Below are 23,810 nucleotides of genomic sequence, written 5' to 3' on the forward strand. Positions count from 1 at the left end.
GAGGGTGCATTGCAGCACTTGGGGAGCTGCACGTCAGGCACCAGGGTCTGACGTTGACACTAGTGTATAGGGACAGGAACATGGCAGAGTTCCCAGCGACCTCTTCCTGGCCATGTTTCCGAATCTTCATTCCATCCTTGTCATCTTTGAGCTCTTCATGGGTTTGACACTGTTGGTCCTGTTCCCCTGCTTGACATCTTGACCTTCTTTGGCTTTTGACCGTCTCCTTCTGGTTCTTCAGCTCTTCTTCATCTCTTGCACTTTCTAGGGGCTGGCACGTGGCTTTTGTCCCCTCCTCTTTTCCCTTGTATCTGTTCCACCGGGTGATGTTATCTTCTCACACAGCTGCATTTCCCCGCTTTATGCCAGTGACCCACCGCTACCTGACTGCTCTCCCTCCATGCAGTCCCGCTCCGTCTCAGGCCGGGTCTGCACGGGCTTACCTAGAATCAGTTTTTAAATTGAGTTCAGCCAGTGCAAGCCCCTGTGTGGGCACACTTCAGTCTGTTCACAGCTGGCTTATACAGAGCTAGCTTAGGTAGGTGAGGGATAACAGATAGGCGAGGCAGCACACGTCCTATTCTTTATGTTATCCAGTCTCTGGCCAGTTTGTCTCGTCTGCCTTGAATGTCTTCTCCTTTAGCCTGTAAGAGATTTGGGGCAGTTCTTCTAGTCTAGACACTACTACAATATAAATGGTAGATAATGCTGAATGGTAGTAAACTTCAGACTATGAAAATAAATATTTGTATCCCATGCTTAACTAGCCTGTGGAACCCATTGCCACAAGGTGTGAGTGAGACCAGGAGCGGTGCACACGAATGTTCAGACTGTCCCTGCCTGTGGAGCGTATCGCAAAGCTGTTTTTCCACAATAGCAGAATATCCTAGAAACGTAGGGCTGGAAGTGACCTTGAGAGGTCATCACCGAGGCAGGGCCAAGTAAACTTAGCCTGTCCCTAGACCAAGACCATTCTTAAAACCCTCCAGTGATGGGGATTCCACAGCCTCCCTTGGAGTCCTATTGCAGAGCTTAAATTCCCGGAGACTTCGAAAGTTTTTTCTAATATCTGATCTAAATCTGCCTTGGTGCAGATCAAACCCGTTTCCTCTTGTCCTTCCTTCCGTGCATGTGGAGGACGATTTATCCCTGTCCTCTCTGTGACAGCTCCTGATGTATATGAAGACTGTTCTCAGGTACCCCCCTCAGCCTTCTTTTCTCAAGACTCAACATGCCCAGTTCTGTAACTTTCCTCATAGCTCAGGTGTTCTGAACCTCTGATCATTTTGTTGCTCTCCTCTGGACTCTCCGCAGTTGTCCTGTGTAACACGTGCTGTGACCACTCCAAATGTGGGGAACAAAGAAGCCAGAGTCAGCGACTAGGCCAAGGTGCCTTTTGTGAAAGGCTGAAAGCCCGAACACGCTGCGGCTGCACCGCTATGGGACTTCTGCACTTGCTGGCCTGACTTGTTACTCTAGCAGGAAAACTCCCGTTGATTTCAGGGCGAGAGGCTCAGGTGAGTAGCAGCAGCCTCTGGAAGCAGCAGAAAAGCATGTTGGTTGCTCATTCTGGCCTATGGGAGAATTTGCTGGCACATTGTGGCTTAAAGCATTTGCTGACCATGTCACAAAGCTGTATGGGGCAGGCCCGGGGCAGTGAATGCAGAGTCAGAACCTTTCTGGAGAGACCATGTGGTGGTTTCATCTAAGCATAGCAACGTGGTAAGGATTTCTGATGATCTGATCAGCTCCACCTCCACCTCCACAGAGTGCCCACGGCTCTGACCCCCTGGAGAGCTGCTCTGGGACGGTGATGCGCTGTAGCCAGGGTGCCAGGCTGTCCTATTGTGGACACAGCGCTGTGCTAATCTCGAAAGAGACCAGAAAAGTGACTGGATGGGATGCCGGATTTATTGTCTCAGGCCTTGGCTACACTGGCGCTTTACAGCGCTGCAACTTTCTCGCTCAGGGGTGTGAAAAAAACGCCCCCCTGAGCGCTGCAAGATACAGCGCTGTAAAGCGTCAGTGTAAACAGTGCCGCAGCGCTGGAAGCGCGGCTCCCAGCACTGCAAGTTAATCCCCATGAGGAGGTGGAGTACTTGCAGCGCTGGGAGAGCTCTCTCCCAGCCCTGGCGCCGCGACTATCCTCGCACTTCAACGCGCTGCCGTGGCAGCGCTCCCGCAGCAGCGCTTTGAAGTTTCAAGTGTAGCCAAGCCCTCAGCGACCTCAGATCAGATTGGCTGAGTTTGCGCATGAAAGGATTTTTTTTTTTCTAACTGCCAGCCTTGCTGACACCCCCCCAGAACCTGACTCTGGCTGAGTTCTTTCCTTCCCTTGTATCTCCCCAATAATAAAGATCTTGCTGCTCTGCTTTGGCCTTCAGTGGGAGTTTTGCCCGAGTGAGCACTGAGCAAAAGTCGAGTGCTGACGTCTGGATTCGGCCCCAGGGACCGGGGCCTGTTCATTTAGATCCAGAAACAAAGCTGCAGGAGAGCCGTTGTGTGCTGTGAATGGGGATGGAATTGGGACAGCTTGTGGCTGTGCTGGTCCGGGGCCTGAGCCCCTGCAGTTGGAGATGGGTGGAGTGGGGCGGCTCTTCTCTAGGAAAGATGTGTGAGCAGCACAGAGGAGAACTTGATGTGTGCAAGGCTGTGATTTCCCCTGCTGAGCAATGGGGCCTCCCTTTACCCCAGTAATCCTAGGTCCTATTCCGGCTCTGGTAGGCTGTCCTTCGTCTAGAGCAGAGCGTTCTCGGAGGGTTGTTAGTGCAGAGCAGCATCAGTGCTTGGCAAGTCCTGCCTGCTCTAAGAGGCGTTGAAATGGGCCGTTTCCCTCAGCCGAAGAGCCGGCCAGCCTGCCAGCAGAAATGTTTGCAAAGGCTGAGGTGAGAAAGCTGCATGTTTTCTGGGTGACTTGTAAGTATGACTTTGAGAGTGAGCCCCTGTGTGGATCAGAGCTGGTGGCACAAGGCAGTGGCCGCCCCATCTGGATCAGGAGAGACTTGGTCTGCCCCCTGCACTGAAGTTGGGAGCTGCAGCAAAGCTTCTAGCTGGAAAGAGTGGTCAGGTCAATTCACTTCCTAGGCTCCACACGCTGCTTAGCAAAATGCCAGGGAAATCCTACAGAAACTGCAGAGCTAACGGCCGGACCTTTCCCAAGCTGAATGCTGTAGCTGGGGGTGCTTGCAGATATCTGCTTTGGGACAGGGACAATTCAGGAGTGGCTGGAAGGCGGGGACAGTCATCGCATGGGCTTTTGATTGGTCTCCATTCTGCCTTCTATTGCTCTGAGGAAGCAGCATCTGGCATTATTCTGAGAAGTAATTTGGGTGCCCATATCATGACAGGCGTTTGCTCATCTGATCAGCTGTATAGAGCCCAGAGGGGACGGCCCAGTGTTCTAAGAATTAGATGTGAGCTATAGGCTCAGATCCTGGCTGGATTTGATTTTAGTCCGTTATCTTTGCATGAGTCAGATGCAGCTAAGTAAGGCTAAGAACGCTGATGTTAGAGCCCGGGGAACTTTTTGTAATCTGGGGTCTGTCCTTGGGCAAAATGCACATTCTCAAATTTGTGCACTGCGCACCCAGTCCTACCACAGCCGTGGGCTGATTCCTGCTGTGTCCTTTGGAGGTGGGGGGAGCAGTGCTGCACACAGTATTCCAGGCAAGGATGCTCCATTGCTTTATGTAACGGCACAGTAATTTTCAGCATTACTGTCTAGCTTATTCATTATGCACTGTGGTGTACTCCCTCCTCCCCCCTTTGACCATTGCTGTGCATATCACAGAGGTTTGTGCTGATGCTCAGAGCTTTTCCCGGAATGGCTCCAGTTCATTTAGAGCCCAGGAATCTGCATAAGCAGTTCAGATTTTCCTTCCAAGGTGCACTACCCTTTGTTTTCATGGGTGACTGTCCTCTGCTCTTTGCCTAGCCTGTGTGGGTCCCTGGGACCTTCCTCTCCAGGGAGGGCAAAGCTTCCTTAGGAGCAGTAATTGCTTCCTAGGGGAGATCCCTGCCTCCTGACATGTGAAGCTTTTGGTAATACTTCCTGAGTGCAGCATCACCACCGTGGCTTATGCCTTTTCTTATGCCATCCCCTGCTCTTATGCCCCATCTCGGCTGGCAGAAACGGTGGAGATTTGAAACATGTTCTCTAACTGACAGAGCAGGGTGCAAGCCAGAGGAGGGAGGGGTTGTTATCCACCTGCCCTGCAACCTGGGGTGCCTCTCAATGCTTCGCTGCTGCAGGTCACACCCTGGGTGTCTGTGTACAGCCACAGAGCTCCAGCAGCTCTGACCCCAAACACCAACTGCAATTTGGCTCCTGCCAGCCTGGGTTACTGCTCCCAGGGCGACCCCAGCACACTCCCAGTCCTAGATATCCCCCAAATACGTGTGTTCTGCGTGTCCAGCCCTCTCCTAGGCAGCCCAGCTGTGTTGGGTCCGTTGCCCCTCTCAGGGGATCGGTGCACAGCAGTCTGTATCTCAGCTGGAATTACCCGCCCAGTTCACAACACGAATTGATGAATAAAACGAGTGTATTTAATTGCAAGGCGAGAACTGTTCAGGAGGTACAAGGAAAGAGGCATTAAAGTCAGAAATGGTTCCAAGAGCAATAAAGATAAATCGCTTCCCGAGGCTGAACTTCCCAAGTTGGGCCTGGCTCAAGCTGAAGTCCCTGAGCATGTATCCAGTAATGCTGCTGACCAAACCCTCTGGCCAGGGTCTGCCCCCAAAGCCCCATGGCCGTTTCTTTCCTGGTCTTGGGTGAACAGGAGAGAGATGGGTGGGGAGAGAAAAGGGGGGTGGGTTGCCTCCTCACTTTTAGAGTTCAGCCCCCCTTTGAAATGCATTGTCTTGAGGGTGACCCCTCGCTAAAGGTCTTTCCCCCTGAGAGCCAGGAGTTCGGGGTGGGGCGGGGAGGTTCCATGCTGCTGTTTGCTAAGGTCAGATCCGTTTGTTCCCGCCCCACCCGTGCCCCAGAATGGCCCCTTGGTAGGTGATGGCCCAGCAGCAGTGATGGCGGCTGCCTGGCTGGGGCGACAACTTGTCTTTGGGGAGCGGGTTTAGCTCCTCCCCAGACTTGCCTGGCAAACGCCCTTCAGTCATGAGTTCAGCTAATGCTCAGAGCTTTACACAATGTTCCGCTAGCCCTGTCCCCGCGACGTTCTTGCCCAGTGAGGTATTAGCTCCCCTGGCGTATTTGTACAAAAATGGTTGCAGTGGTGTGCGGGTGTGACGGCAGGGGGGCATCCTGTCACACTAACGCAGTCTAACTAGCACGTTTTAAACCCCACTGCAGGTAGGCAAGTTGTATTTTAACACACATTGGCTACAACCCAGCTGGCTGGCACGTGTCCATGCGGGTTTTAGAACATGCAGGGTAAAGTGTTAGCTAACAGGTTAAAAATACCCCTTTTTGCCTTGTCTAGCTGAGCCCAGAGTCACTTCCTTGCTCTGGGGTGGAATTCCCCCGTGGGCTCTCCAGGCTGGCATGAGGCAGGGTGGGTGGATTCAGAGCACAGCATTGCTGCCGAGGCTCTGTTCTGGCCCTTGCCTAGGGCTGAACATCATCTCCCTCTGCCCTTGGCAGTTCACACCCCTGCAGTGGCCTTAGCCCCCTGTGCCGGAGCTTTTCCTGCTGTGTCGATTGTTCTCGGCCCTGACTCCACCCACTAATGGCCAGGGGGGCCTGGCTCCGAGTCTTCTCTTTGCACTTCCTGCCCCAGTTCTGCAGGGCAGGTGTCTGCGCGCCCTAGACCTGGCTACCTGGCGCTGTGGGAGACGGGGGTGTATTGAGGATGCAGCCTAGGCTCGCTTTCCAGGCCTGGGTTACTCCAGGTCAGCTCGTGAGCCGGTCTCTGCTGCTGCTTGCTCTTCAGCTTCAGCCATGGGTTGGCCCTGCTGGGAGATGCTCAGAAGGAGCTGGGAGGCCCGAGGCAGCCAGGCAGAGGCTGTCTGAATACAAACTCAGACGTGGAGCTAGCCTGGTTCTTCCCAGCAGGGTCCTTCAAGCTGCCTCTGCGGAAGTGGCAGATGTGTGTATTTCAGGGGCTCTGAGCCTCGCTCCCCTGGACAAATGGGAACAGCAGCCATACCCCTGTGTGGTTCTCTTCCTAGCCCTGGCCCTGGATTTAATGGGGACCAGCCCCACTCCCTCTGCTCTGCCCCCCTCGCCATGTGCCTGAGCCTGTGGAAACAGCAGCCAGAGCCCGCTTCCCTGTGGCTGGCAGTGCAGCCCTAGTCCCTGAGCGCGTCCATCTGGCGACAGCTGCTGTCGGCGCCAATCACAGGGCTCCCGTGGGCACTGCAAGGAGGCAGCTGCCTGTCGGCGCGGGGACTGGGACAGTGAACGCCAGCTCTGCTTGCTCAGACGAACCACAGGCTTAGGTGCACTGCTCCCCTCTCCTCAGCCCCCGGTGCTGCAGCGAGGGTCTGAGTGCCCAGGGGGTCGGCAGGGGCAGGGTCTGCCCCACTCAGTGCAGGGGTGGGGAGCATGAGGCTGGTGCTGGGGAGGAAAGCGGGGGATTGGATGTGCTCCCCCAGGCTGTCTGGCCCTTTGCAAGCGGAGGTCAGCGAGGGGCCAGGCAGCTGCCAGAGCCCTGGTACAGCAGAGGAATTCATTCGTGGTGCCCCTCCCCCTTGTGAATCACTGGCTCTGCCTTCCTGACAGCAGGGTGCTACTCTTTCAGAGGGCAGCCCGGGTCCCCTCCTGTGTGTGCCCCCCCAGCAGGAGTCTCTCCAGGATGCCTGGGCCTTCCAGAGTCCCAGGCCAGGAGGGTCCCTTGGGATCACCTCCTCTGACCCCCTGCCCTGGAGAGCACAGGCCAGAGACCTGCCCCCGGTCCCGGAGCAGAGCCTTTAGAGAGAGCCAATCTGGATTGAGAAGTGGCCAGTGATGGAGAATCCACTGGGTCCCTGGTAAGTTGTCGATGGCAAGCTGTCCCCCAACCACGTAAGTGTTTTCCCCTTTCCCTCCAGGGGCACAGAGGGGCCTGAGCTGCTTTTCCTCTGCAGAGCTCGAGCCCTGGGATTCCCTTGCACTCTGACTCTGCGCCGGAGCCGTGGCTTTTCCAGCCAGCTGGGACTCATTGAAATCCCTGTCAAGCCTTGTAGAAATCAGCCAGAAGGCTCCAATCATTGGGGAGCAATTACAGTCACTCTCTTAGCCGGGACTCCTGCCTTAGGGGCGCAGCAGTTGCCAGACGGGATCAGAGCCGTGGTCCGTCTAGGCCCGTCTCTGTTTCTGACACTGGCCAGGACCAGCCATGCCTACTGCAGAGAAAGGTGCAAGAAACCCTCTGGTGGAGGATTGACTGGCCTGCCCCATGGGCTCTGTCAGTTTCAGGGCTGGCTTCTGCATGGCCGCAGGAGGATTTACACGACTTCCACATGCTGATGTAGGCAGGGCGTTCTCCTTACGCAGAGCAGGGGCCAGCCATTGCTGGGTTCTGCTCCACGTTTGTCCTCGCTGATATCTTGAGTTCCTCGGCTCCAGGGCGCTGGGCTCTGTCATTTGGGTCAGTTCGGGGGAGACCAGCCTCAGAGCTGATCCTGGCTGGAGAACTGGGGGGCAAGTACTAGCAGGAGCAGGGGAAGTAGTAAAGAGGCAGGAGTTAGAGAACTGCTGTTTGTAATCTGTCTAGCAAGGAGAAGAGGGGTTTGCAACACTGGTGAATGACAGTTACCCTGTGCAAAGCGCTAATGCTGAAGGCAAGGTGTGCAGAGGGGCCGCCCCCGCAGGCAGGCATCCCGTCCCCAGACAATGAGTGTGATACCCAAACCCTGAGAACCTGGCAGTTACTGCCTGGGAAGTCCAATGTAAATCTTTGGTGAAGTAAAGCCATAACTCTGAAGAAGGACACATCGCTAACCTGCTGGTGATACGTGTCCCATGAGCATCGAGCAGCCTTGGGCTTTGCAGAGAAAATCACACGAGGCAGACTGGAGCCCCTAGAATACAACAGGCTACAGTCCCACTGCCAGGGCTGTGCATTAATGTCCCAACCCACAATACAGCCAACCTTCTTCCCCACCCAGGTATGAACCCAGACTCTGAAAACAGAGCATCCTGCCTTCCCGAGAGACAGCGCAGCGTGGGGAGAGTCCCCGGGCAGGAGCTTTGCAGAGTGAATGAGCACAAACGGGAAACAGAATGGGGGAGAAGGGAGGTCAGGCCTCTAATCAGCATGAAAAAGGGGGAAGGCCAGGAGCGGCACCAGGGTTTCTGACGCCCTAGGTGGACGGCCATTTCGCTGCCCCCCGTGGGTCCGGTCGACCTACCGCAGTGATGCCGGCGGACGGTCCGCTGCTGGAAAGGCTCCGGTAGAGCTGCGGCAGTGCTGCCGGTGGGTGGTCCGCTGGTCTAAAGGCTCCAGTGGACCTGCCGCCAGCATGACTGTGGTAGGTCCACCGAACCCGCGTGCCACCCCTCCCGGCAAAATAGCCCCCCCTCCAAATTCTGGCGCCCTAGGCGATTGCCTAGGTCTCCTAAATGGTAGCGCCGGCCCTGGGGAAGGCAAATGGAGAGATGTTTTCTACGGCACTCTCCAAAATCCCACGGGGCAGGGAAGAGAGAGGCTTCTGTAGCTGTGAGATTTCCTAGCCAGGAGTGCTCAGATGTCTGTGCTTCATAGATTTAATTGTAAAGCCAGAAGGGACCATTAGATCATCTAGCCTGACCTTGTGTATAATACAGGCCAGATAACGTCACCCACGTACTCCTTTATTGGCTAAAGCATCTTCCAGAAAGGCTTCAGTCTGTCTCTGAAGATCCCCAGAGATGGAGAATCCACCAGCCCTTGGGAGTTTGTTCTGGGAGTTGGTCACTGTTAAACATTGGGGCCTGATTTCTAACTGGAATTCATCTGGCTTCAGCTTCCAGCCACTGGTTCTTGTTCTGCCTGTCAGGGCCAGACTAAAGAGCCTTTCAGCACCTGACATTTTCTCCTTCACTGTAATCAAGTCTCCTCTCAATCCTTTTAATAAACCAAAGTGCGCTCTTTCCGTCTCTTACTAGAAGGTATTTTCTCCAGCCCTTGAACTATTCCTGTAGTGCTTTCCGGCACCCTCTCCAATTTTTCTACATAAAAAACCTGGATGCCAAAACTGGATACAGTATTCCAGTATCTGTCTCCCCAGTGCCGCATACAGAGGTAAAAATCACCTCTGTATCCCACTCCTCCCGTTTGTTCATCCAAGGATCACATCAGCCCCTTTCGCCACAGCATTGCACTGGGAGCTCATGTTGAGTTGTCTGTCCACAGTGAGATCCCAGCTCCTTTTCCTTGCAGGGCCGGCCTACGTTCCTTGTTTGCAGATGTATAACTTTGCATCTGACTATATTAAATCACATTTTGTTGGCATGGGCCCGGCTTCCCAGGCGATCCAGATCACGCTGTATGACTGAGCCTTGTTCTCGTCAGTTTTGACCACTCTGCCAATGTGTCATCTGCAAATTTCATCAGCAGTGATTTTTATATTCGCTTCCAGATTATTGATAAAAATATTGGGGAGCACCAGGTCTAGTGCTGATCCCTGCTGAACCCACCAGGAAACAGTCTCATGTAAGGATTCCCCATTGATAACTGCTTTGGGGATCCGCCATTTAATGGGGCTTCACTAGTATTGTATAATGCTCATTTTTTTGATGGAGCATTGGATGATGCTAAGTCAAAGGTCTTACCAAGGTCTCTGTATATTACATACGTGCAACTGCCTTGTCATTGCATCAAAGAATGAAGTCAGGGTTGTTTGCCGATAACTATTTTCATAAAACCGTGTGGACTGGCATTAATTATTGACTGAATCCTAGATTAGCTTTTCCATTATTTTGCTCAGCGTTGCTGGCAGGCTCACTGGCCCCTAGCTCCCTGGGTCAGCCTGCTGAGGAAGCCTGTGAAGCCTGTCAAGTACACGCCCAGGGCAGTGAGTCTGCCGCTGAAATGTAAAGCCCGCAGAACGTACAGATCTGGGAGAAAGGCAAGCGATGCCGAAAGAACCTCCTAGTATTTAGAGCCTGTGCCGTCTTCTCCAAAATGGCCAGGGTTCAAAAAAGAACTAGATAAATTCATGGAGGACAGGTCCATCAGTGGGTATTAGCCAGAATGGGCAGGGATGGTGTCTCTAGCCTCTGTTTGCCAGATGCTGGGAATGGGTGACAGGGGATGGATTGCTTGGTGATTCCCTGTTCTGTTCATTCCCTCTGGGGCACCTGGCATGGCCACAGGGAGAGGGATCTCCTAGCAATGAGGGATTTCAGGTTCCCATTGGTGCTTTTGGGCAGAGCCCTCCACATCTTCCGCGGAGTGACAAGCTCATCACCTTCTGGCGCTGTCGGCTGCCCTGTGTCCAAGCGCATGACAGACCAGCAGGGCTGAGTTCGCAATGCTCTGGAGCAGTGCAAGGCTGGAAAGCCTCGTCTGGGAGCTCCAGCCCTTCCAGTTGTGAGGCCCCAGCGTAGCTGTGTCAAGGGCACTTAGACCTGCCCTGCAGCACCCCCCGCTGTCCATTCCCCAGCTCTTCATGCACCCTCCGTTCCAGCCTGTAGCCACTCCTCCCTCCCATGGTGGGCACACAACACACTGGGATGGAGGGTGGGCTCAGGGCAGCCTGCTCTGGCCCCAGGGAGCGTCGGGCTGGGGTCCCCGTGCTCCTGGCTCAGCCAGGCTGGGGAGCATGAAGCTGCCCCAGGGAGCAAGCAGAGGCGTAATGTCTGAATGGGAATATTTGTCTTGTTAAGTCCCAGATCAGAGTGGATTTAAGTGCTTTAGTTTATAAATAAACGGGCCTGGCAACCAAGGTAGCTTTTCAGAGGGCTGGCAGCAGCCCTGCTTGGGAAGGATCTCTCCGCCACACGGCCTGTGACTTCCTGTCACACCATAATCCCTTAATCCTACTCTAGCTGTTAATGTTCCTCCTTCCCTTTCTGCTCTGATCCGCTTTCTCCGGGGGCAGGACGTGAATCCCCCCGCTCCTCAGCTGAGTGTGTGCCTGTGGCGGGGAGAGGCGGCTGCGGCTGGGCGCCATCCGGACGCCTCGGACCATGCGGCAGGGCCCTGGGGATGGTGGTGCCTGAGTGTGTCCCATTCTCTCTGTCTTACAGGCTCTGCAGCCTGCGCCTGAAGAAGCTGACTGTGCTGAGGGAGCTGGACAAGGAGCTGAGCTCAGTGCTCATCGCTGTGAAGATTCAGGTGAGCCGCTGCCCCAGTGCAGCGCTTGGGGTGGGCAGGCTGGTGCTGCGGGCGTTTTCTGCCCTCGTTCCCCTCTGTTAGCGCCGCTGTCGAGTCCCCGGGAGCAGGGTGAGCCCTGGTGCCAGTGGGACCAGCTCTCCCAGAGGTCAGTGGTAGCCGCCTCTGCCGCTTGCTCTAGAGCTAAATTGGTGGCCAGGCCTGTGATGCGGGGCTGGAACCGGTCCTTTCCCCATCGCCCTCTCCCCTTGCTCAAGCATCCGCTCCTGTCCCTTGGAAGGTGGGAGGCAGCCCTGTGCGGGCGTTCCTTGGGCTGGTGAAAACAGCAGCCTCCGGGAAGGAGGCCCTAAGGGGCTGGATCTGAGCAGAAGGGCTCTCTCAGCTCCTGTCTCCAGGCGTAGAGAGGGATGCCTGGCTGCCAGTGCTCAGGGTTCCACAGGCAGAAACCTCGGACTCCAGGTAGCTCTTCTCCTGCATTCTGGAGCCTTGGCTGGGCTCCTCCCTGCCTTCTGCTGCATCCTGCCCCAAGGAAGGACTGCGGCATGCTGCTAGCACTCCCCAGGGCAGTCACAGGCCCAGCCAAAACTAGCTAGTGTGCCCGTTACCTCTCGGTCCCCTGCTGGGCCCTGGAGAGTGACACCTCCACCCCCACCCCCAGAATGGCCTCTTCCACGCGTATCTGGTTCTGGCACATCAGTGGACCCCTCTGTCTGTGTGGGACGCCTGTGATGATGCTGATGCTTGGCCCTGGACCCAAGAGACTCTGCTCTGCAGCTACCTGGATAGCGTCTGGAGGGCAGCAGAGCTGGGCAGGAAGCACCTGGGCTGCCTGAACACCTCGACTCGGTCCTGCTTTGGGGCCTTCCATCTGGGGCTGTCCAATGCATTATACTGGGCCTCCCGAGGCCTAGGAGCTCCCTCCTTTCCTGTAGCTGCGCTGTGCCGTGCAGACAGCTCTGCACGGTCAGCAGGGACACAGGGAGGGAAGGAGCTGGACTGCAGGGGATGTTCTAGGGAGGCAGGATGTAATGACTGGTGCCCAAACACCAGGGGAATGCTCTGGTTCTGGGGAGGAGAAAGCTCCCTTGGGTCTCCGGTGGTGCTGAGTGGTTAGGGTAATCTGTCACCGGATCGGGAATGGCTGGTAATGACCACCGGAGCCAGGGGTTCGAACCCCAAACACAGTGTATAGCCCTGTCCTCCAGCAGGCAGCCCCGGATCTGCTCCTCCCTCGCACAGCCTGGCACGTGGAGAAAGGCTTACTGAATGCAACTGCCATGGGGCTGAGTCTCATCCCAAGAGAATGACACTGTGCTCAGCCTGCCTGCCCGGTCTGTCTTAGGAACTCCTCGCTCCAGCCAGCGTGAGGAGCAGGAGGAGAACGGGGGAGCAATGCTGTGTGTGAGCGGGAGAGAGACCAGCCTGCTGGAGGTGATTTTTCTTCCTCCCTACAGCCTGTGCGTGTGTGTGATCTCCAGTGCCAGCCTCCCCTATTTTTTGGCGTGGATGATCCTGCTGCCTTCTCCTGTGAGATGGGAGATCCATCCTACCACCTCTTCTTTCTCACAGGGAGCAGGGATCTCTCTCCTTTTGCTGTGTCACACTCGCACAGATCCAGGAGGCATGTGTCATCCTGCCCCCTCCCCTTCTGGGTGTGTGAGAGGGATCCTCCCTTCCTAGTGTGCACAGAGACCCCGTGATCCTGCTGCCATCCCGAGCAGAAGTCTCGGATGGAAGGGGCTCTTGTCGGGAAGCTGAGGCTGCCACGGGAAGCAGGGTGGGGCGGGGAGGCCAGAGAGCTCTTTGTGCTGCAGGCATTAGGGTTTAAAGCTGGATTAGTGGAGGACGCCTGGATGTTAATGCTGCTCCAGAAGGGAGGGCTGGTCGTGCCTGCCCCACTTGCCCTCCAGGATCCAGCCCGGAGCTGTAGGAAGTATGGGGCACCGGGGGGCCAGACAGCCTCTCCAGTCCTGGCCTCTCAAGTCAGTTCTAGCATCCAGGGTTTTAGTCCTGGTCTCGGTGCAAATACTCACCTTGTGCTGTCTGAGACTCAACTCGGGAGGTATTGAGGGTTGTTAGCGTTGCTATAAATCGCTACCGAGCCTTCCAGGAGACTTGAGAGCACTGCCCCTACCACAGGTGCTACCCAGGGGAATAGCAGAACTGGGCAAGGGGCTGGTGGCTAGGGGGCACAGCATTCACAGTTACGAGGAGCTGAGAGTGGGCTAGGCTGCTCTGCTAGCACTCTGCTGGTGTGACAGGAGACCCGAGAAAGCGGAGCTCCTTGCAGGACTGGGCTTGGCCAGGGGCTGAGAGGGGCAGGCAAGGCTGGCGAAGGCTGGAATTCCCTGGGTGGCTAACTGCATGTGACCTCTGTAGGGCTCTCCTGCCCTGGTCGCCTTTGTTACTCTAAGTGCCACATGGGCCATGAACCCTCCCCGCTCTGCAGGTTCCCTTTCACTGCATTTCCCAGCCTTGCCCTCGCTACGCCAGAGCCGCAGAGCTGAGCAGTTACCCATGTGCAGCCTGACCCAGCTGGACACCGCTCAGTAGGAGCTGTATTTATTCTCACATGCTGTTATGTTGGGTCCTGAGCACTGCTCTGTGCTCCCCCTGCCCTCATGCCCAAAATGTAGATGTTGGCAAGCCAGGGACTGATCACTGGAACCAAGGCTGTCCTCTAGAAGCAGCTCTTCTGTGAGGTCCTCACTGCTTGCTGATACTCAGTCTAAAATGGCATTGCTGCTTGGTGAAGAAACCTGACCGTGATTGTGTCCAGGAGTGTCTGGGCGCTGCCTTCATTAGTCGCACTTGTCCTCCAATCAGTATCTGGGAAATTAAAATCTCCCATAATCACACAATTCCCAGTAATATTTATTTAATTAAAATGTTAGTGGTTTCTATTGGATCCTGGGGTGTGTTGCAGACTCCAGCACTATCCCAGTGGAGCCTCTGTTACCTTTCTTCTTCAAAGTAATTTTGGCCCCAAAAGATTCTGTTTGATCCATTCTATCATTTCTAGTTTCTTTACATAGACTCATAGAATATCAGGATTGGAAGAGACCTCAGGAGGTATCTAGTCCAACCCCCTGCTCAAAGCAGGGCTAATCCCCAGACAAATCTTTGCCCCAGATCCCTAAATGGCCCTCTCAAGGATTGAACTCACAACCCTGGGTTTAGTAGGCCAATGCTCAAACCACTGAGCTATTCCTCCCCCCCAGTCTAGCTTGTCATTAATATACAATGCTACTCCACCACCTGTGCCTTTACGTCTGTCTTTCCTGTACTCCAGTCATGATTACTATTCCACTATGTTTCCATTATCCCTATAGCATCTGGCTTCACTCCGTGCACCAGCGGTTCTAGTTCCTCCATTTTGTTACCCAGGCTCTTTGCATTGGTGTACAAACGTCTTAGTTGTTTCTGCTCAGCTTCGCCCAGATTCCTCGCCCAATGATGTGCAGTCATTCCATTGCCAGCATCACCTACCCGACTGTTAGTGTCATTGGGTATTGGCACTATCCTTCCTCTGCTTGTCCATTCTCCTACCCATGTTCCTTTCTCCACTGCTGTATCCTCTTTCAGTTGATTTTCCTCCCACTCAGCATTCGAATCAGGTGTGGAGACTCTCTGAGTACCTCCCAACCGCCGCCTCTGATTTCCTGGTTTAAAGCTCTTTTAATCAGTTGTGCCAGCCTCCATAGCAGAAATCTATTTCCCTCCCTGCTTAGCTGGAGTCCATCCCATGGGAACAGTCCTCAGTCCATGAATACCTCCCAGCGGTCTAACATCCCTAAGCCTTCCTTATGGCACCACTGCCTGAGCCATCTGCTGATCTTCACAATCTCATCTCACCTTTGCCCCCTCAAGGGACAGGCAGAGCCCCACTGAAGATCACCTGAGCCTCCATTTCCTTAAGCGTCTTCCCCAGCTTGGCAGAGTCTCCCCTGATGCATTCCAGCGAGACTCTAGCTGTGTCATTTTCCTATGTGAAGGACAATTAGTGGCTTCTTTCCTGTTCCCATGAGATCCTCTTCAGCCTCAGGTCCACATCCTGTCTCTTAGCTCCCAGCAGACAGCGCACCCTTCTGTCCTCCAGATTTGCTCTGGTGCCAGGCTTGTCTGTTCTCACACCTGCCACTTCCTGGTGTTGGTGCAGTTCTTCAGCCTTCCTCTTCCTGTTCTTTCTGGCTGCATGTCCTTTTGTCTTGTCTTCTTCCTTGCAATCTTCTGCAAGTCGCCCTGTATCGTCCTGGGGCTTTGAATTCTGGCTGTCTCTATTGACGCTTCCCCTCATCTTGTAGTACTAGCTGCTCTTCTCTTCTTTGCCCTCCTGCCTTCACTCCCTGCCTGCTGTGCCCCATCTTCATTTTCTGAGTCAGCAAACCTGTTCCTGACCCCTCTCCTTCACTAGCTGGTCTTTTCCTCTGCCTGATTCTCATAGTCACATGCTTTCACTGGCCACTTTCCTCATCCAGCAGCCTCCCCTCAGAGTTCTCCAGTCCAGCCTGCATTTGCAAGTCTTGACTTTTCCCTTCAGCCTCCTCTCACCTTCCTTTCATCATCTGTTCAAATCCCCTTTGAAACTCAACATAGTTCCACCCTGCATCTCCAGACTTCAGATCTCCTCTTCCCTCAGCTCTCTGTCAGCACTCGATACAAACAAAGCTCTTTTTGGGTACCCGCTCCTGGAGAATGTGCATCCTGCAGCTTCCACATGTGGCCACCTTCGTCTCTTCCATTCCTTGGGTCACCACCACGGCTGCCTCTGTAGCTGTCACAACCTTCCTGCCTAAGCTCCTGCCAAGGGAGAAGAAGAAAAGTCCAGCATGCTAAGAGAGGCAACCTTCCTAGATCAGCATGGTTTGTGCCAGGTCCCTCTGGTGAGCTTACTGCATGAAGCCAATGATTTCGGGAGGCACCTTACCCTACTGCAACCCCATTCAAGTCAGCAGGGGATTGCGCTGGTGCCAGTGAAGTCATGTGAGAGTTGGAGTGATTGGGTCAGAGAGCTAGCTGCTAATGGCATTGAGTGTTACGAGTGACACTCGGCAATCCTAGAAGGACAAGTAGCCTTAGTGAGTATTAATTGGCCCTGGCAGCTGACTCCAACAGTGCTTTGAAGCTGGGAAAAAGGAATGTTGGGTAACAGATGCAAGATGCCAGTCAAGAGATGCAAGGTCTGCATTCAGCTGTGGGCTGGCCAGTCACCCCTCAGGCTCTCTAGGATTGAATTTCATCTGGATTCTGCTACCTTCCGCCTGCGTGGCACCCAGTCGCCATCAGTACCTGGCCCTACCCTTGCCTGCTTAGGCAGAAGAACTAACTAGATCTGCAGAGGGACAGAGCCCAAAATGGTACTGCCCCAGGATAGCTCCCAGTGGCCCTGCAAAGCCTGCGAGATGCCTGACCTCAGTCCCTGCCACATGCTGCCCTGGACCCATGAGCAATGGGACAGGGGCCTTGGTTGGAAAAGGCTCAAGACAGATGGCACCGAGGGCACAGCAGCAATGATGGACAGTGCTTAGGTTCCGGAGGCACAGTGATAAGACCCCTCTTGTGGTGCAGTCGAGAACAGACGCTGCTTTGTGGCTGCTGATGTTGCTCCTCTGAGAGCCCATGACCAGCTCCTTCCACTGCTTGAGCTCCCATGTGTAAACTGGCACCTGTGCTGCGCTGGAGAAGTGACCCATGCAGCCAGAGCTACCGAGGAATTGTGATCATCACTGGGTAATCGCGCCAGGAACTGTGGGCCCCCCAGTGTGACACATTTCTCTGACTAACAGGGCCAGTAAATAGGCAGAGATTGTCTAACCACTGGTCTGAAAAGGGGATTGAGGAAAGAAATTCCCATGGCCTTTGAGAGAACACAGAGAAAAATCAGTGCCTTGGGTGACACCGCCCCAACCCACCCTGGATGGAGGAAGCTGTGCTGGGGCCGGGGCCAGCCGCTGCCTTATTTACAACCTGCATCGCCAACACGCTGCTGCATCCAGCACAAAATGCTCCCGGCGTTACAGAATTAACTGGATGCCAGGGAAGAGGGAAAACAGCTCATTAGCTGAATTTGCAGATGATACTTAATGAGGAGTTGTCAGGGGAATGAAATGATAATACAAAGAGAGCTAACGTGGTAAGAACTCTGGGCAGAGAGCGCAGTCAGAGTCATCCTTAAAAAGCTGCTGCTGATCCATCTGGTGGGGGAGCTGCAAATACCGGCCCTCCCTGGGAGGGAGAGGAATGCGCCACCGGCTCTGGGTGTAAGGAGGCGAGGCGATGGAACCAGCAAATAATTCTCTCCCTGTTGCAGCCTCTGGAGCATGCCCAGAGCGTGACCCTCCGATGGACGGCTTGCTGCCCGAGCCTCTCCCTGCACAGGCGAGCACAGCCCGCACTCCCAGACAGACACCATCCTGCTGTGGCATTGCATCCTCACTCATCGGATGCTCAAGACAGGCTGTTGAATCCCCTTTTATTTAAATGACCTTATAGACAAAAGAGCCCATCCCAGCTGCGGGCTGCAAGTTAACTGGGCCAATTGTAACCTGTCAGGAGTGACCAAAAGCTTATGGGTGTTGGAGACCTGTGTGATTTAGCCTGGGGTCTCTGTGCAGTGGGAAGGGCTCCATTGCAGGTGGCCCTGATCACCACTGGGCTAGTGTGGATTGCGGAGAGGCTAGGGAGTGACCTGGCTCGTTCTGGAGGTGAGTTGGGGTGAGTGGCATCGGGAGGGTACGAAGGGAGGCCGCCCTGCTGCCGTCCATCTTGTATCTGTTCCATGGACGACCAAGGTCTCCTGCACTGCCCATCCAGTACCGGAGGTTGTAATTACACGCCCTCAACAAAGTGCTTTGGATAGGCTCCGGCTCAGTGTTGGCAGGCTCTGGGGAGGCCAGGCTGCTTAGCTGGATGCATCTAACAGTTGCCTTGAAAAGTACAACCTGTGCTGCCTCCTTCCCAAGCATCCTCTCCCTGCTGCTGCTTCCATTGTGCCCATTCAGGACCAGGATTCTCCTGCATTTGCCATGCTCTCTGCCTCCTTCTCACTCCCGCAACGAGAAGGCATCTCTGGGGAGCTTTGCCTTTTCTCCTTTCTCTGTTTTGTCTGTTGCTGCTTATTATTTGCTCTCCGTCTGACTTCCAGCATTGCTGGTTTCTGTATGGGCCTCTTCAATCCATCTGTCCCTTCTGGGTCCATCTGATCTGATGTCACTTGCACCAGAAACCCTAGAAATCAGAACCTCTGCTGCTGCTTGGGGAAGGTGTCATAAACAGATAGCTAAGGGTTAATGTTCTTACACCTGGAAAGAAGTTCCTGAAGCACCTGACCAGAGGACCAATCAGGAAACAGGATTTTTTCTATTTCCTGCTTTCTAATCTTCTGTTTCCAAGTTGTGAGTACAAAATGGTTTGTTGTTTTGTATTTACATGTCTATAGTTGCTGGAGTGCTTTGAATTGTATTCTTTTTGAATAAGGCTGTTTATTCAATATTTCTTTTAAGCAATTGACCCTGTATTTGTCACCTTAATACAGAGAGACCATTTGTATGTATTTTTCTTTCTTTTTATATAAAGCTTTCTTTTAAGACCTGTTGGAGTTTTTCTTTAGTGAGGGACTTCAATCAGGCAGAAGACAAAGAACTCAGACACAAACTTCCCTCCACCCAGAGTTGAAAAAATCCTGTTTCCTGATTGGTCCTCTGGTCAGGTGCTTCAGGAACTTCTTTCCAGGTGTAAGAACATTAACCCTTAGCTATCTGTTTATGACAGAAGGAGAATTGTGCAGTGGCTAGAGCAGAGCTCTGAGGAGTCAGCTGTTCTTGGGGAAGGCATTTTAGGTATTGGCTCTGTGCTGCCAAGTCAAGCCAGTGCTGCTGTCCTACCTCACTGGATCTCTGGGAAGTGCTTTCAGAGCCTCAGCTGCAAGGATGCAGTTGTCATCTTCTCCTGAGTCCCCTCTCTTCTGCTGGACCCTGGCACTGGGGTTTCTCCTAGTTCAGGTAGGTTCTGTTCGCCTCTGTGCTGAGGAGCTGCCTGGAGGCCCTCCATGGAAGGGAATGAGGAATAGGCTGGTCAGTGACACGTTTATAGCCTCGAAGGGAAGTCTTGGGCTGCTGCTTTGACCAAGCCAGGGAGCTGGAAAGGGGGTTGGGGGTTGAAGGGTTTTTCTGTCTGTGCATGCGCAACCCCAACCCTGTGTGGCCTGGAAAACCAGGACCGCTGCAGGGGCCCAGAGAGATGGACGGGGGTTGGAGTCACTGCATTGGCACCCATTCACTCTGTGACTAAACACCTGGGAGAAGAGAGGGTGCAGACACCCTTCCATGTACAGCATGAGAGCTGACGGGGCCTGGAGGGGGGCCTTGAGCAGCACCTGGGCGCTGGTCTCTATTCAGACTTTCACTGCAATAACAAAACGTGTGACTGAACCCCCCCCCCCGAATGATTGGGGTGCAGGTTGGCACAGAGACACGTACTGCGGGAGGAAAGCAGCCAGCACCTTTTCGGACAGGCATGGGGTACCAGAAAGCTATACAGCTCTCTGCACTAGATCCTGGGGCTGCAGACGTTCCCACAGTGCCACCAAGAGGCCATGCAGCGGCACAGCCCGGGAGCACTGTGGTGAGTAGGTGCTGCAGAAAGTACCACCCAAGGGAGCCAGAGCGACAGTACCCTGCAGTCCTCTGGTTGGCCAAGTGCCCTGTTTAACCCCGGGGGTTGCCCGGGAACCATACAAGGTTGTGACCTACTGCGACATCAGACTTCGCTTGTCGCCTGATCTCCGGTCTCTGATCCCAGACTGACTCTGACTGGCCTGACTCCTGTCTCCTGCCTCTGGCTTGGTTCTACCTCTGGTCTCCGACTCCATCCTGACCCTGATTCCAGCCTGGTTCTACCTCTGACCCCAGCCTGACCCCAACCCTGCCTCTGGCCTGGTTCTACCTCTGACCTCTGGTCTTTGACCCTGGCCTGACCCCAACCCTGCCTCTGGCCGGTTCTGCCTCTGACCCCAACCCTGCCTCTGGCCTGGTTCTGCCTCTGACCTCTGGTCTCTGACCCCAACCCTGCCTCTGGCCTGGTTCTACCTCTGACCTCTGGTCTCTGACCTCGGCCTGACCCTGCCTCTGGCCTGTTTCTACCTCTGACCTCTGATCTCCAACTCCATCCTGACCCTGATTCCAGCCTGTTTCTACCTCTGACCTTCAGCCTCTGACCCTGACCTGACCCCAGCCCTGCCTCTGGCCTGGTTCTACCTCTGACCTCTGGTCTCTGACCTCGGCCTGACCCTGCCTCTGGCCTGGTTCTACCTCTGGTCTCCGACTCCATCCTGACCCTGATTCCAGCCTGGTTCTACCTCTGACCCCAGCCTGACCCCAACCCTGCCTCTGGCCTGGTTCTACCTCTGACCTCTGGTCTTTGACCCTGGCCTGACCCCCACCCTACCTCTGGCCTGGTTCTACCTCTGGTCTCTGACCCCAACCCTGCCTCTGGCCTGGTTCTACCTGTGACCTCTGGTCTCTGACCCTGGCCTGACCCCAACCCTGGCTCTGGCCTGGTTCTACCTCTGACCTCTGGTCTTTGACCCTGGCCTGACCCCCACCCTACCTCTGGCCTGGTTCTACCTCTGGTCTCTGACCCCAACCCTGCCTCTGGCCTGGTTCTACCTGTGACCTCTGGTCTCTGACCCTGGCCTGACCCCAACCCTGCCTCTGGCCTGGTTCTACCTCTGACCTCTGGTCTCCGACTCCATCCTGACCCTGATTGCAGCCTGGTTCTACCTCTGACCTCCAGCCTCTGACCCTGACCTGACCCCAACCCTGCTTCTGGCCTGGTTCTACCTCTGGTCTCTGAACCAACCCTGCTTCTGGCCTGGTTCTACCTCTGACCTCTGGTCTCTGATGCTGGCCTGGGTCTGACCCTGACCCTGCCTCTGGCCGGGTTCTACCTCTGACCTCCAGTCTCTGATCCCGTCCTGACCCTGATTCCAGCCTGGTTCTACCTCTGACCTCCGGTCTCTGACCCCAGTCTGACTGTGACCCCAACTCTTGCTTACTAAACCTGGCTCTTGTGATTCCTCCAACTCCTGCTCAGCAACTATAGTCCCTGAGATGCAGATCCTAGCTGAGCTGTGCTGAACACTAGGCCAGACAGTCTACCCACCAGTCCCTTACGCAAACTGATGTTAACCACATCCATTCCCAAACAAGGCCTTGTCCACCAGCTGTGTGGACATTCTTATTTCACTTTAAACCAAGCTCAGGAACGTGGCGAGGTTTCTGCTGCCCTAGCTGGAGGCTGGGTGGACACCACGGGGCTCTTCTGCCTCTCTTAGACGCTGCTGAGCAGGAGGCATGGAATGGGGGCGCTCCTGGGTGTTTGAATGTCACTTCCAGCTCACAATGCAAGCGATCTGCTTTGCAGAAAGGTTCTTTGATACACTCTGTGGATTAACATGATTTTAAAACTAATTAAAAGGGTATTACCAGCAAAGGGGATAAGAGTTTGGACAGGCATGTATTAGAGCCGCTAATGCAAAGCGAGAAGTCCCTTCAGCTGCACTAATCCACTTCTTTTCACAGCAGAAGTGAAACAGGGTGCAGTTAATCTGCTAAAAATTCCCCAACCAGCAAGAAGGGGATCTGAGTAGTGTTTGATCTGTGGGACCTGACTCACATTGATTCTGTAAAGTTTAATAGGTTCAGTTAGGTTTTGCTTCTTCTGTCCTCTTTGCACTTCCCGCTAGGCTGAAGAGAACCTCTGTGAACTGAGGAGAGATGAGGGGATCTGCTAATGCAGCTAATGGTTGTAAATCAGAGAGACTTCTCTGCAGTGGCAGAGTGGTAGCCAGAGAAAGGAATCAGCCTAAACTCCCTGTGTGCAGAATACCCCAGGGTGGCTCAGACCCTGCCAGCTACATGCGCTGACATATTCTCCTCCGGGGGAAAGGACACGAGCCAGCCAGTGTCACCAGCTGTTGGACTGGTTGAAATAGAGGGCGCAGAGAGAAGAGCCTTTTGTGGTCACTGAGCTGTGCCCAGTCGTTATGGTGCTGGGCACTGGTACAAAGCCCGTGAGTAGGCAGAGGAAGCAAGATTTGCAGCTCCAGTATCAGATCAAGGATGGCTGAGGTCAAAATGGCCAAGCCCTGACCAGGGTTACTGACAGCATCTGGGCTTCACCCTGACTGACTTTCAAAAAACCTTCAGAATCGACAAAGCCAGTCCCACCTACAGGATGGGGAGCTGTCCTTTGGAAAGCAGTGACAAAGGCTTACAAGTCATCTAAACATGAACTCTGAGTGTGATGCAGTGGCTGTGCAGGCTAACGTGGTCCTTGCAATCTGGATGGATAAACGGAGGAATGTCAGGTGGGAGTAAGGAGGTGGTATTTATAACCTCTGGGTAGGGCATTACTGAGACCACTGCTGGACACTGTGCCCATTTCTAGTATTCAGAGAGGACACAGACAAATTGGAAAGAGCCACAGGAATGATTCGAGACCTGGAAAACTTGCCTGACGCTGAGACTGAAGAGGCTTAATGTGTTTGGCTTATTCAAGAGAAAGTTGAGTGGGGATTTGATCCGTCTGTAAGAAGCTCCATGGGGAAGATGTTTCTGATAGCGGCTGGGTTGGCCCTTCAGTCTGGCAGAAAAAGGCCTAACAAGACTGAATGGTAGGAAGCTGAAGCTAAGTATATTCAAACTAGAAATAAGGGGCAGATTTCTAAGTGAGGATAATTAACCATTGGATGATTTGCCTAGGGATGGGGGATTCTCCATCGCTTGGGAATCCTAAAATCAAATGGGAGATCTTCCTAAAAGACACGTCGTAGCACAACCAGAAGACATGGGCTTGATGCAAAAATTACTGGGTGATGTGCTGTGGTGCGTGCTGTCCAGGAGGTCGGACAAGATGGTCACAATAGCCTTGGAATCTATGAATAATCTAGCCTAGAGGTCGAGTCTCTTCTTAACCTTCTCTTTGATGAATGAAACAGATGGAGCTTCTTCAGTCTCTCGCTGTAAGGCAGAATTTTTCTTGTGCCTTTTCTCTGCACACTCTCCAGTTTGTAACCAATGGCTGGACAGTGTCTAATAACAGTCTCATCAGTGCTGTAGACAGAGAAACTATCACCTCCCGACTGCTGCTCAGTATTTCCCCACTTGTACATCCAAGGATCATGTTAGCTCTTAGCCACAGCATTGCACTGGGAGCACGTGTTCAGCTGGTTTCCACCATTCATCCTAAGTCCTTTCCAGTTGCTGCTTTCCAGAGTATAGTCCAGCATCCTATAACTGTGACCGACACTCTGGGTTCCTAGAGGTAAGACCTTGCATTTGGCTGTATTGAACTGCATCTTTGATTGTGTCCCACTCACTCAGCGATACAATGCAGTGACATCCCCACATCCCACCAACCTTGTGTTATGTGCAAACTTCATCACCAAAGATTTAATATTTTTTTCCAAATCGTTGATAGTGTTGGGCTGAGAACTGATCCCTGTGAGACTTCCCCTCACCTGATAATTCCCTATTAACAATTACCATGTTGAGGTCTAGGAGTTGGCCAGTTTCTAACTGGTGCTACATGGATTCTCTCTGGTACTAGTTTGTTAAT

At 53.9% G+C, this 23,810-nt stretch overlaps 1 protein-coding gene across 3 annotated transcripts in view; it reads left to right on the plus strand.

Moving 5' to 3' along the window:
- The window catches only part of LOC127049868 (phosphofurin acidic cluster sorting protein 2-like), a 119,906-nt gene that overhangs the window by 61,687 nt on the left and 34,409 nt on the right, over nt 1-23,810 (plus strand). For 2 of the 3 annotated variants that reach the window (XM_050951192.1, XM_050951193.1), the window contains exon 2: nt 11,108-11,195. In XM_050951192.1, coding sequence (XP_050807149.1) covers nt 11,108-11,195 — 88 coding nt within the window. Of the gene's footprint in view, nt 1-11,107; nt 11,196-19,097; nt 19,193-23,810 lie in introns of those variants that run through there. The other variant, XM_050951194.1, reaches the window with a different exon arrangement.

Source organism: Gopherus flavomarginatus, chromosome 4, assembly GCF_025201925.1.
Source record: "Gopherus flavomarginatus isolate rGopFla2 chromosome 4, rGopFla2.mat.asm, whole genome shotgun sequence".
In the NCBI taxonomy this organism is placed as follows: domain Eukaryota; kingdom Metazoa; phylum Chordata; order Testudines; family Testudinidae; genus Gopherus; species Gopherus flavomarginatus.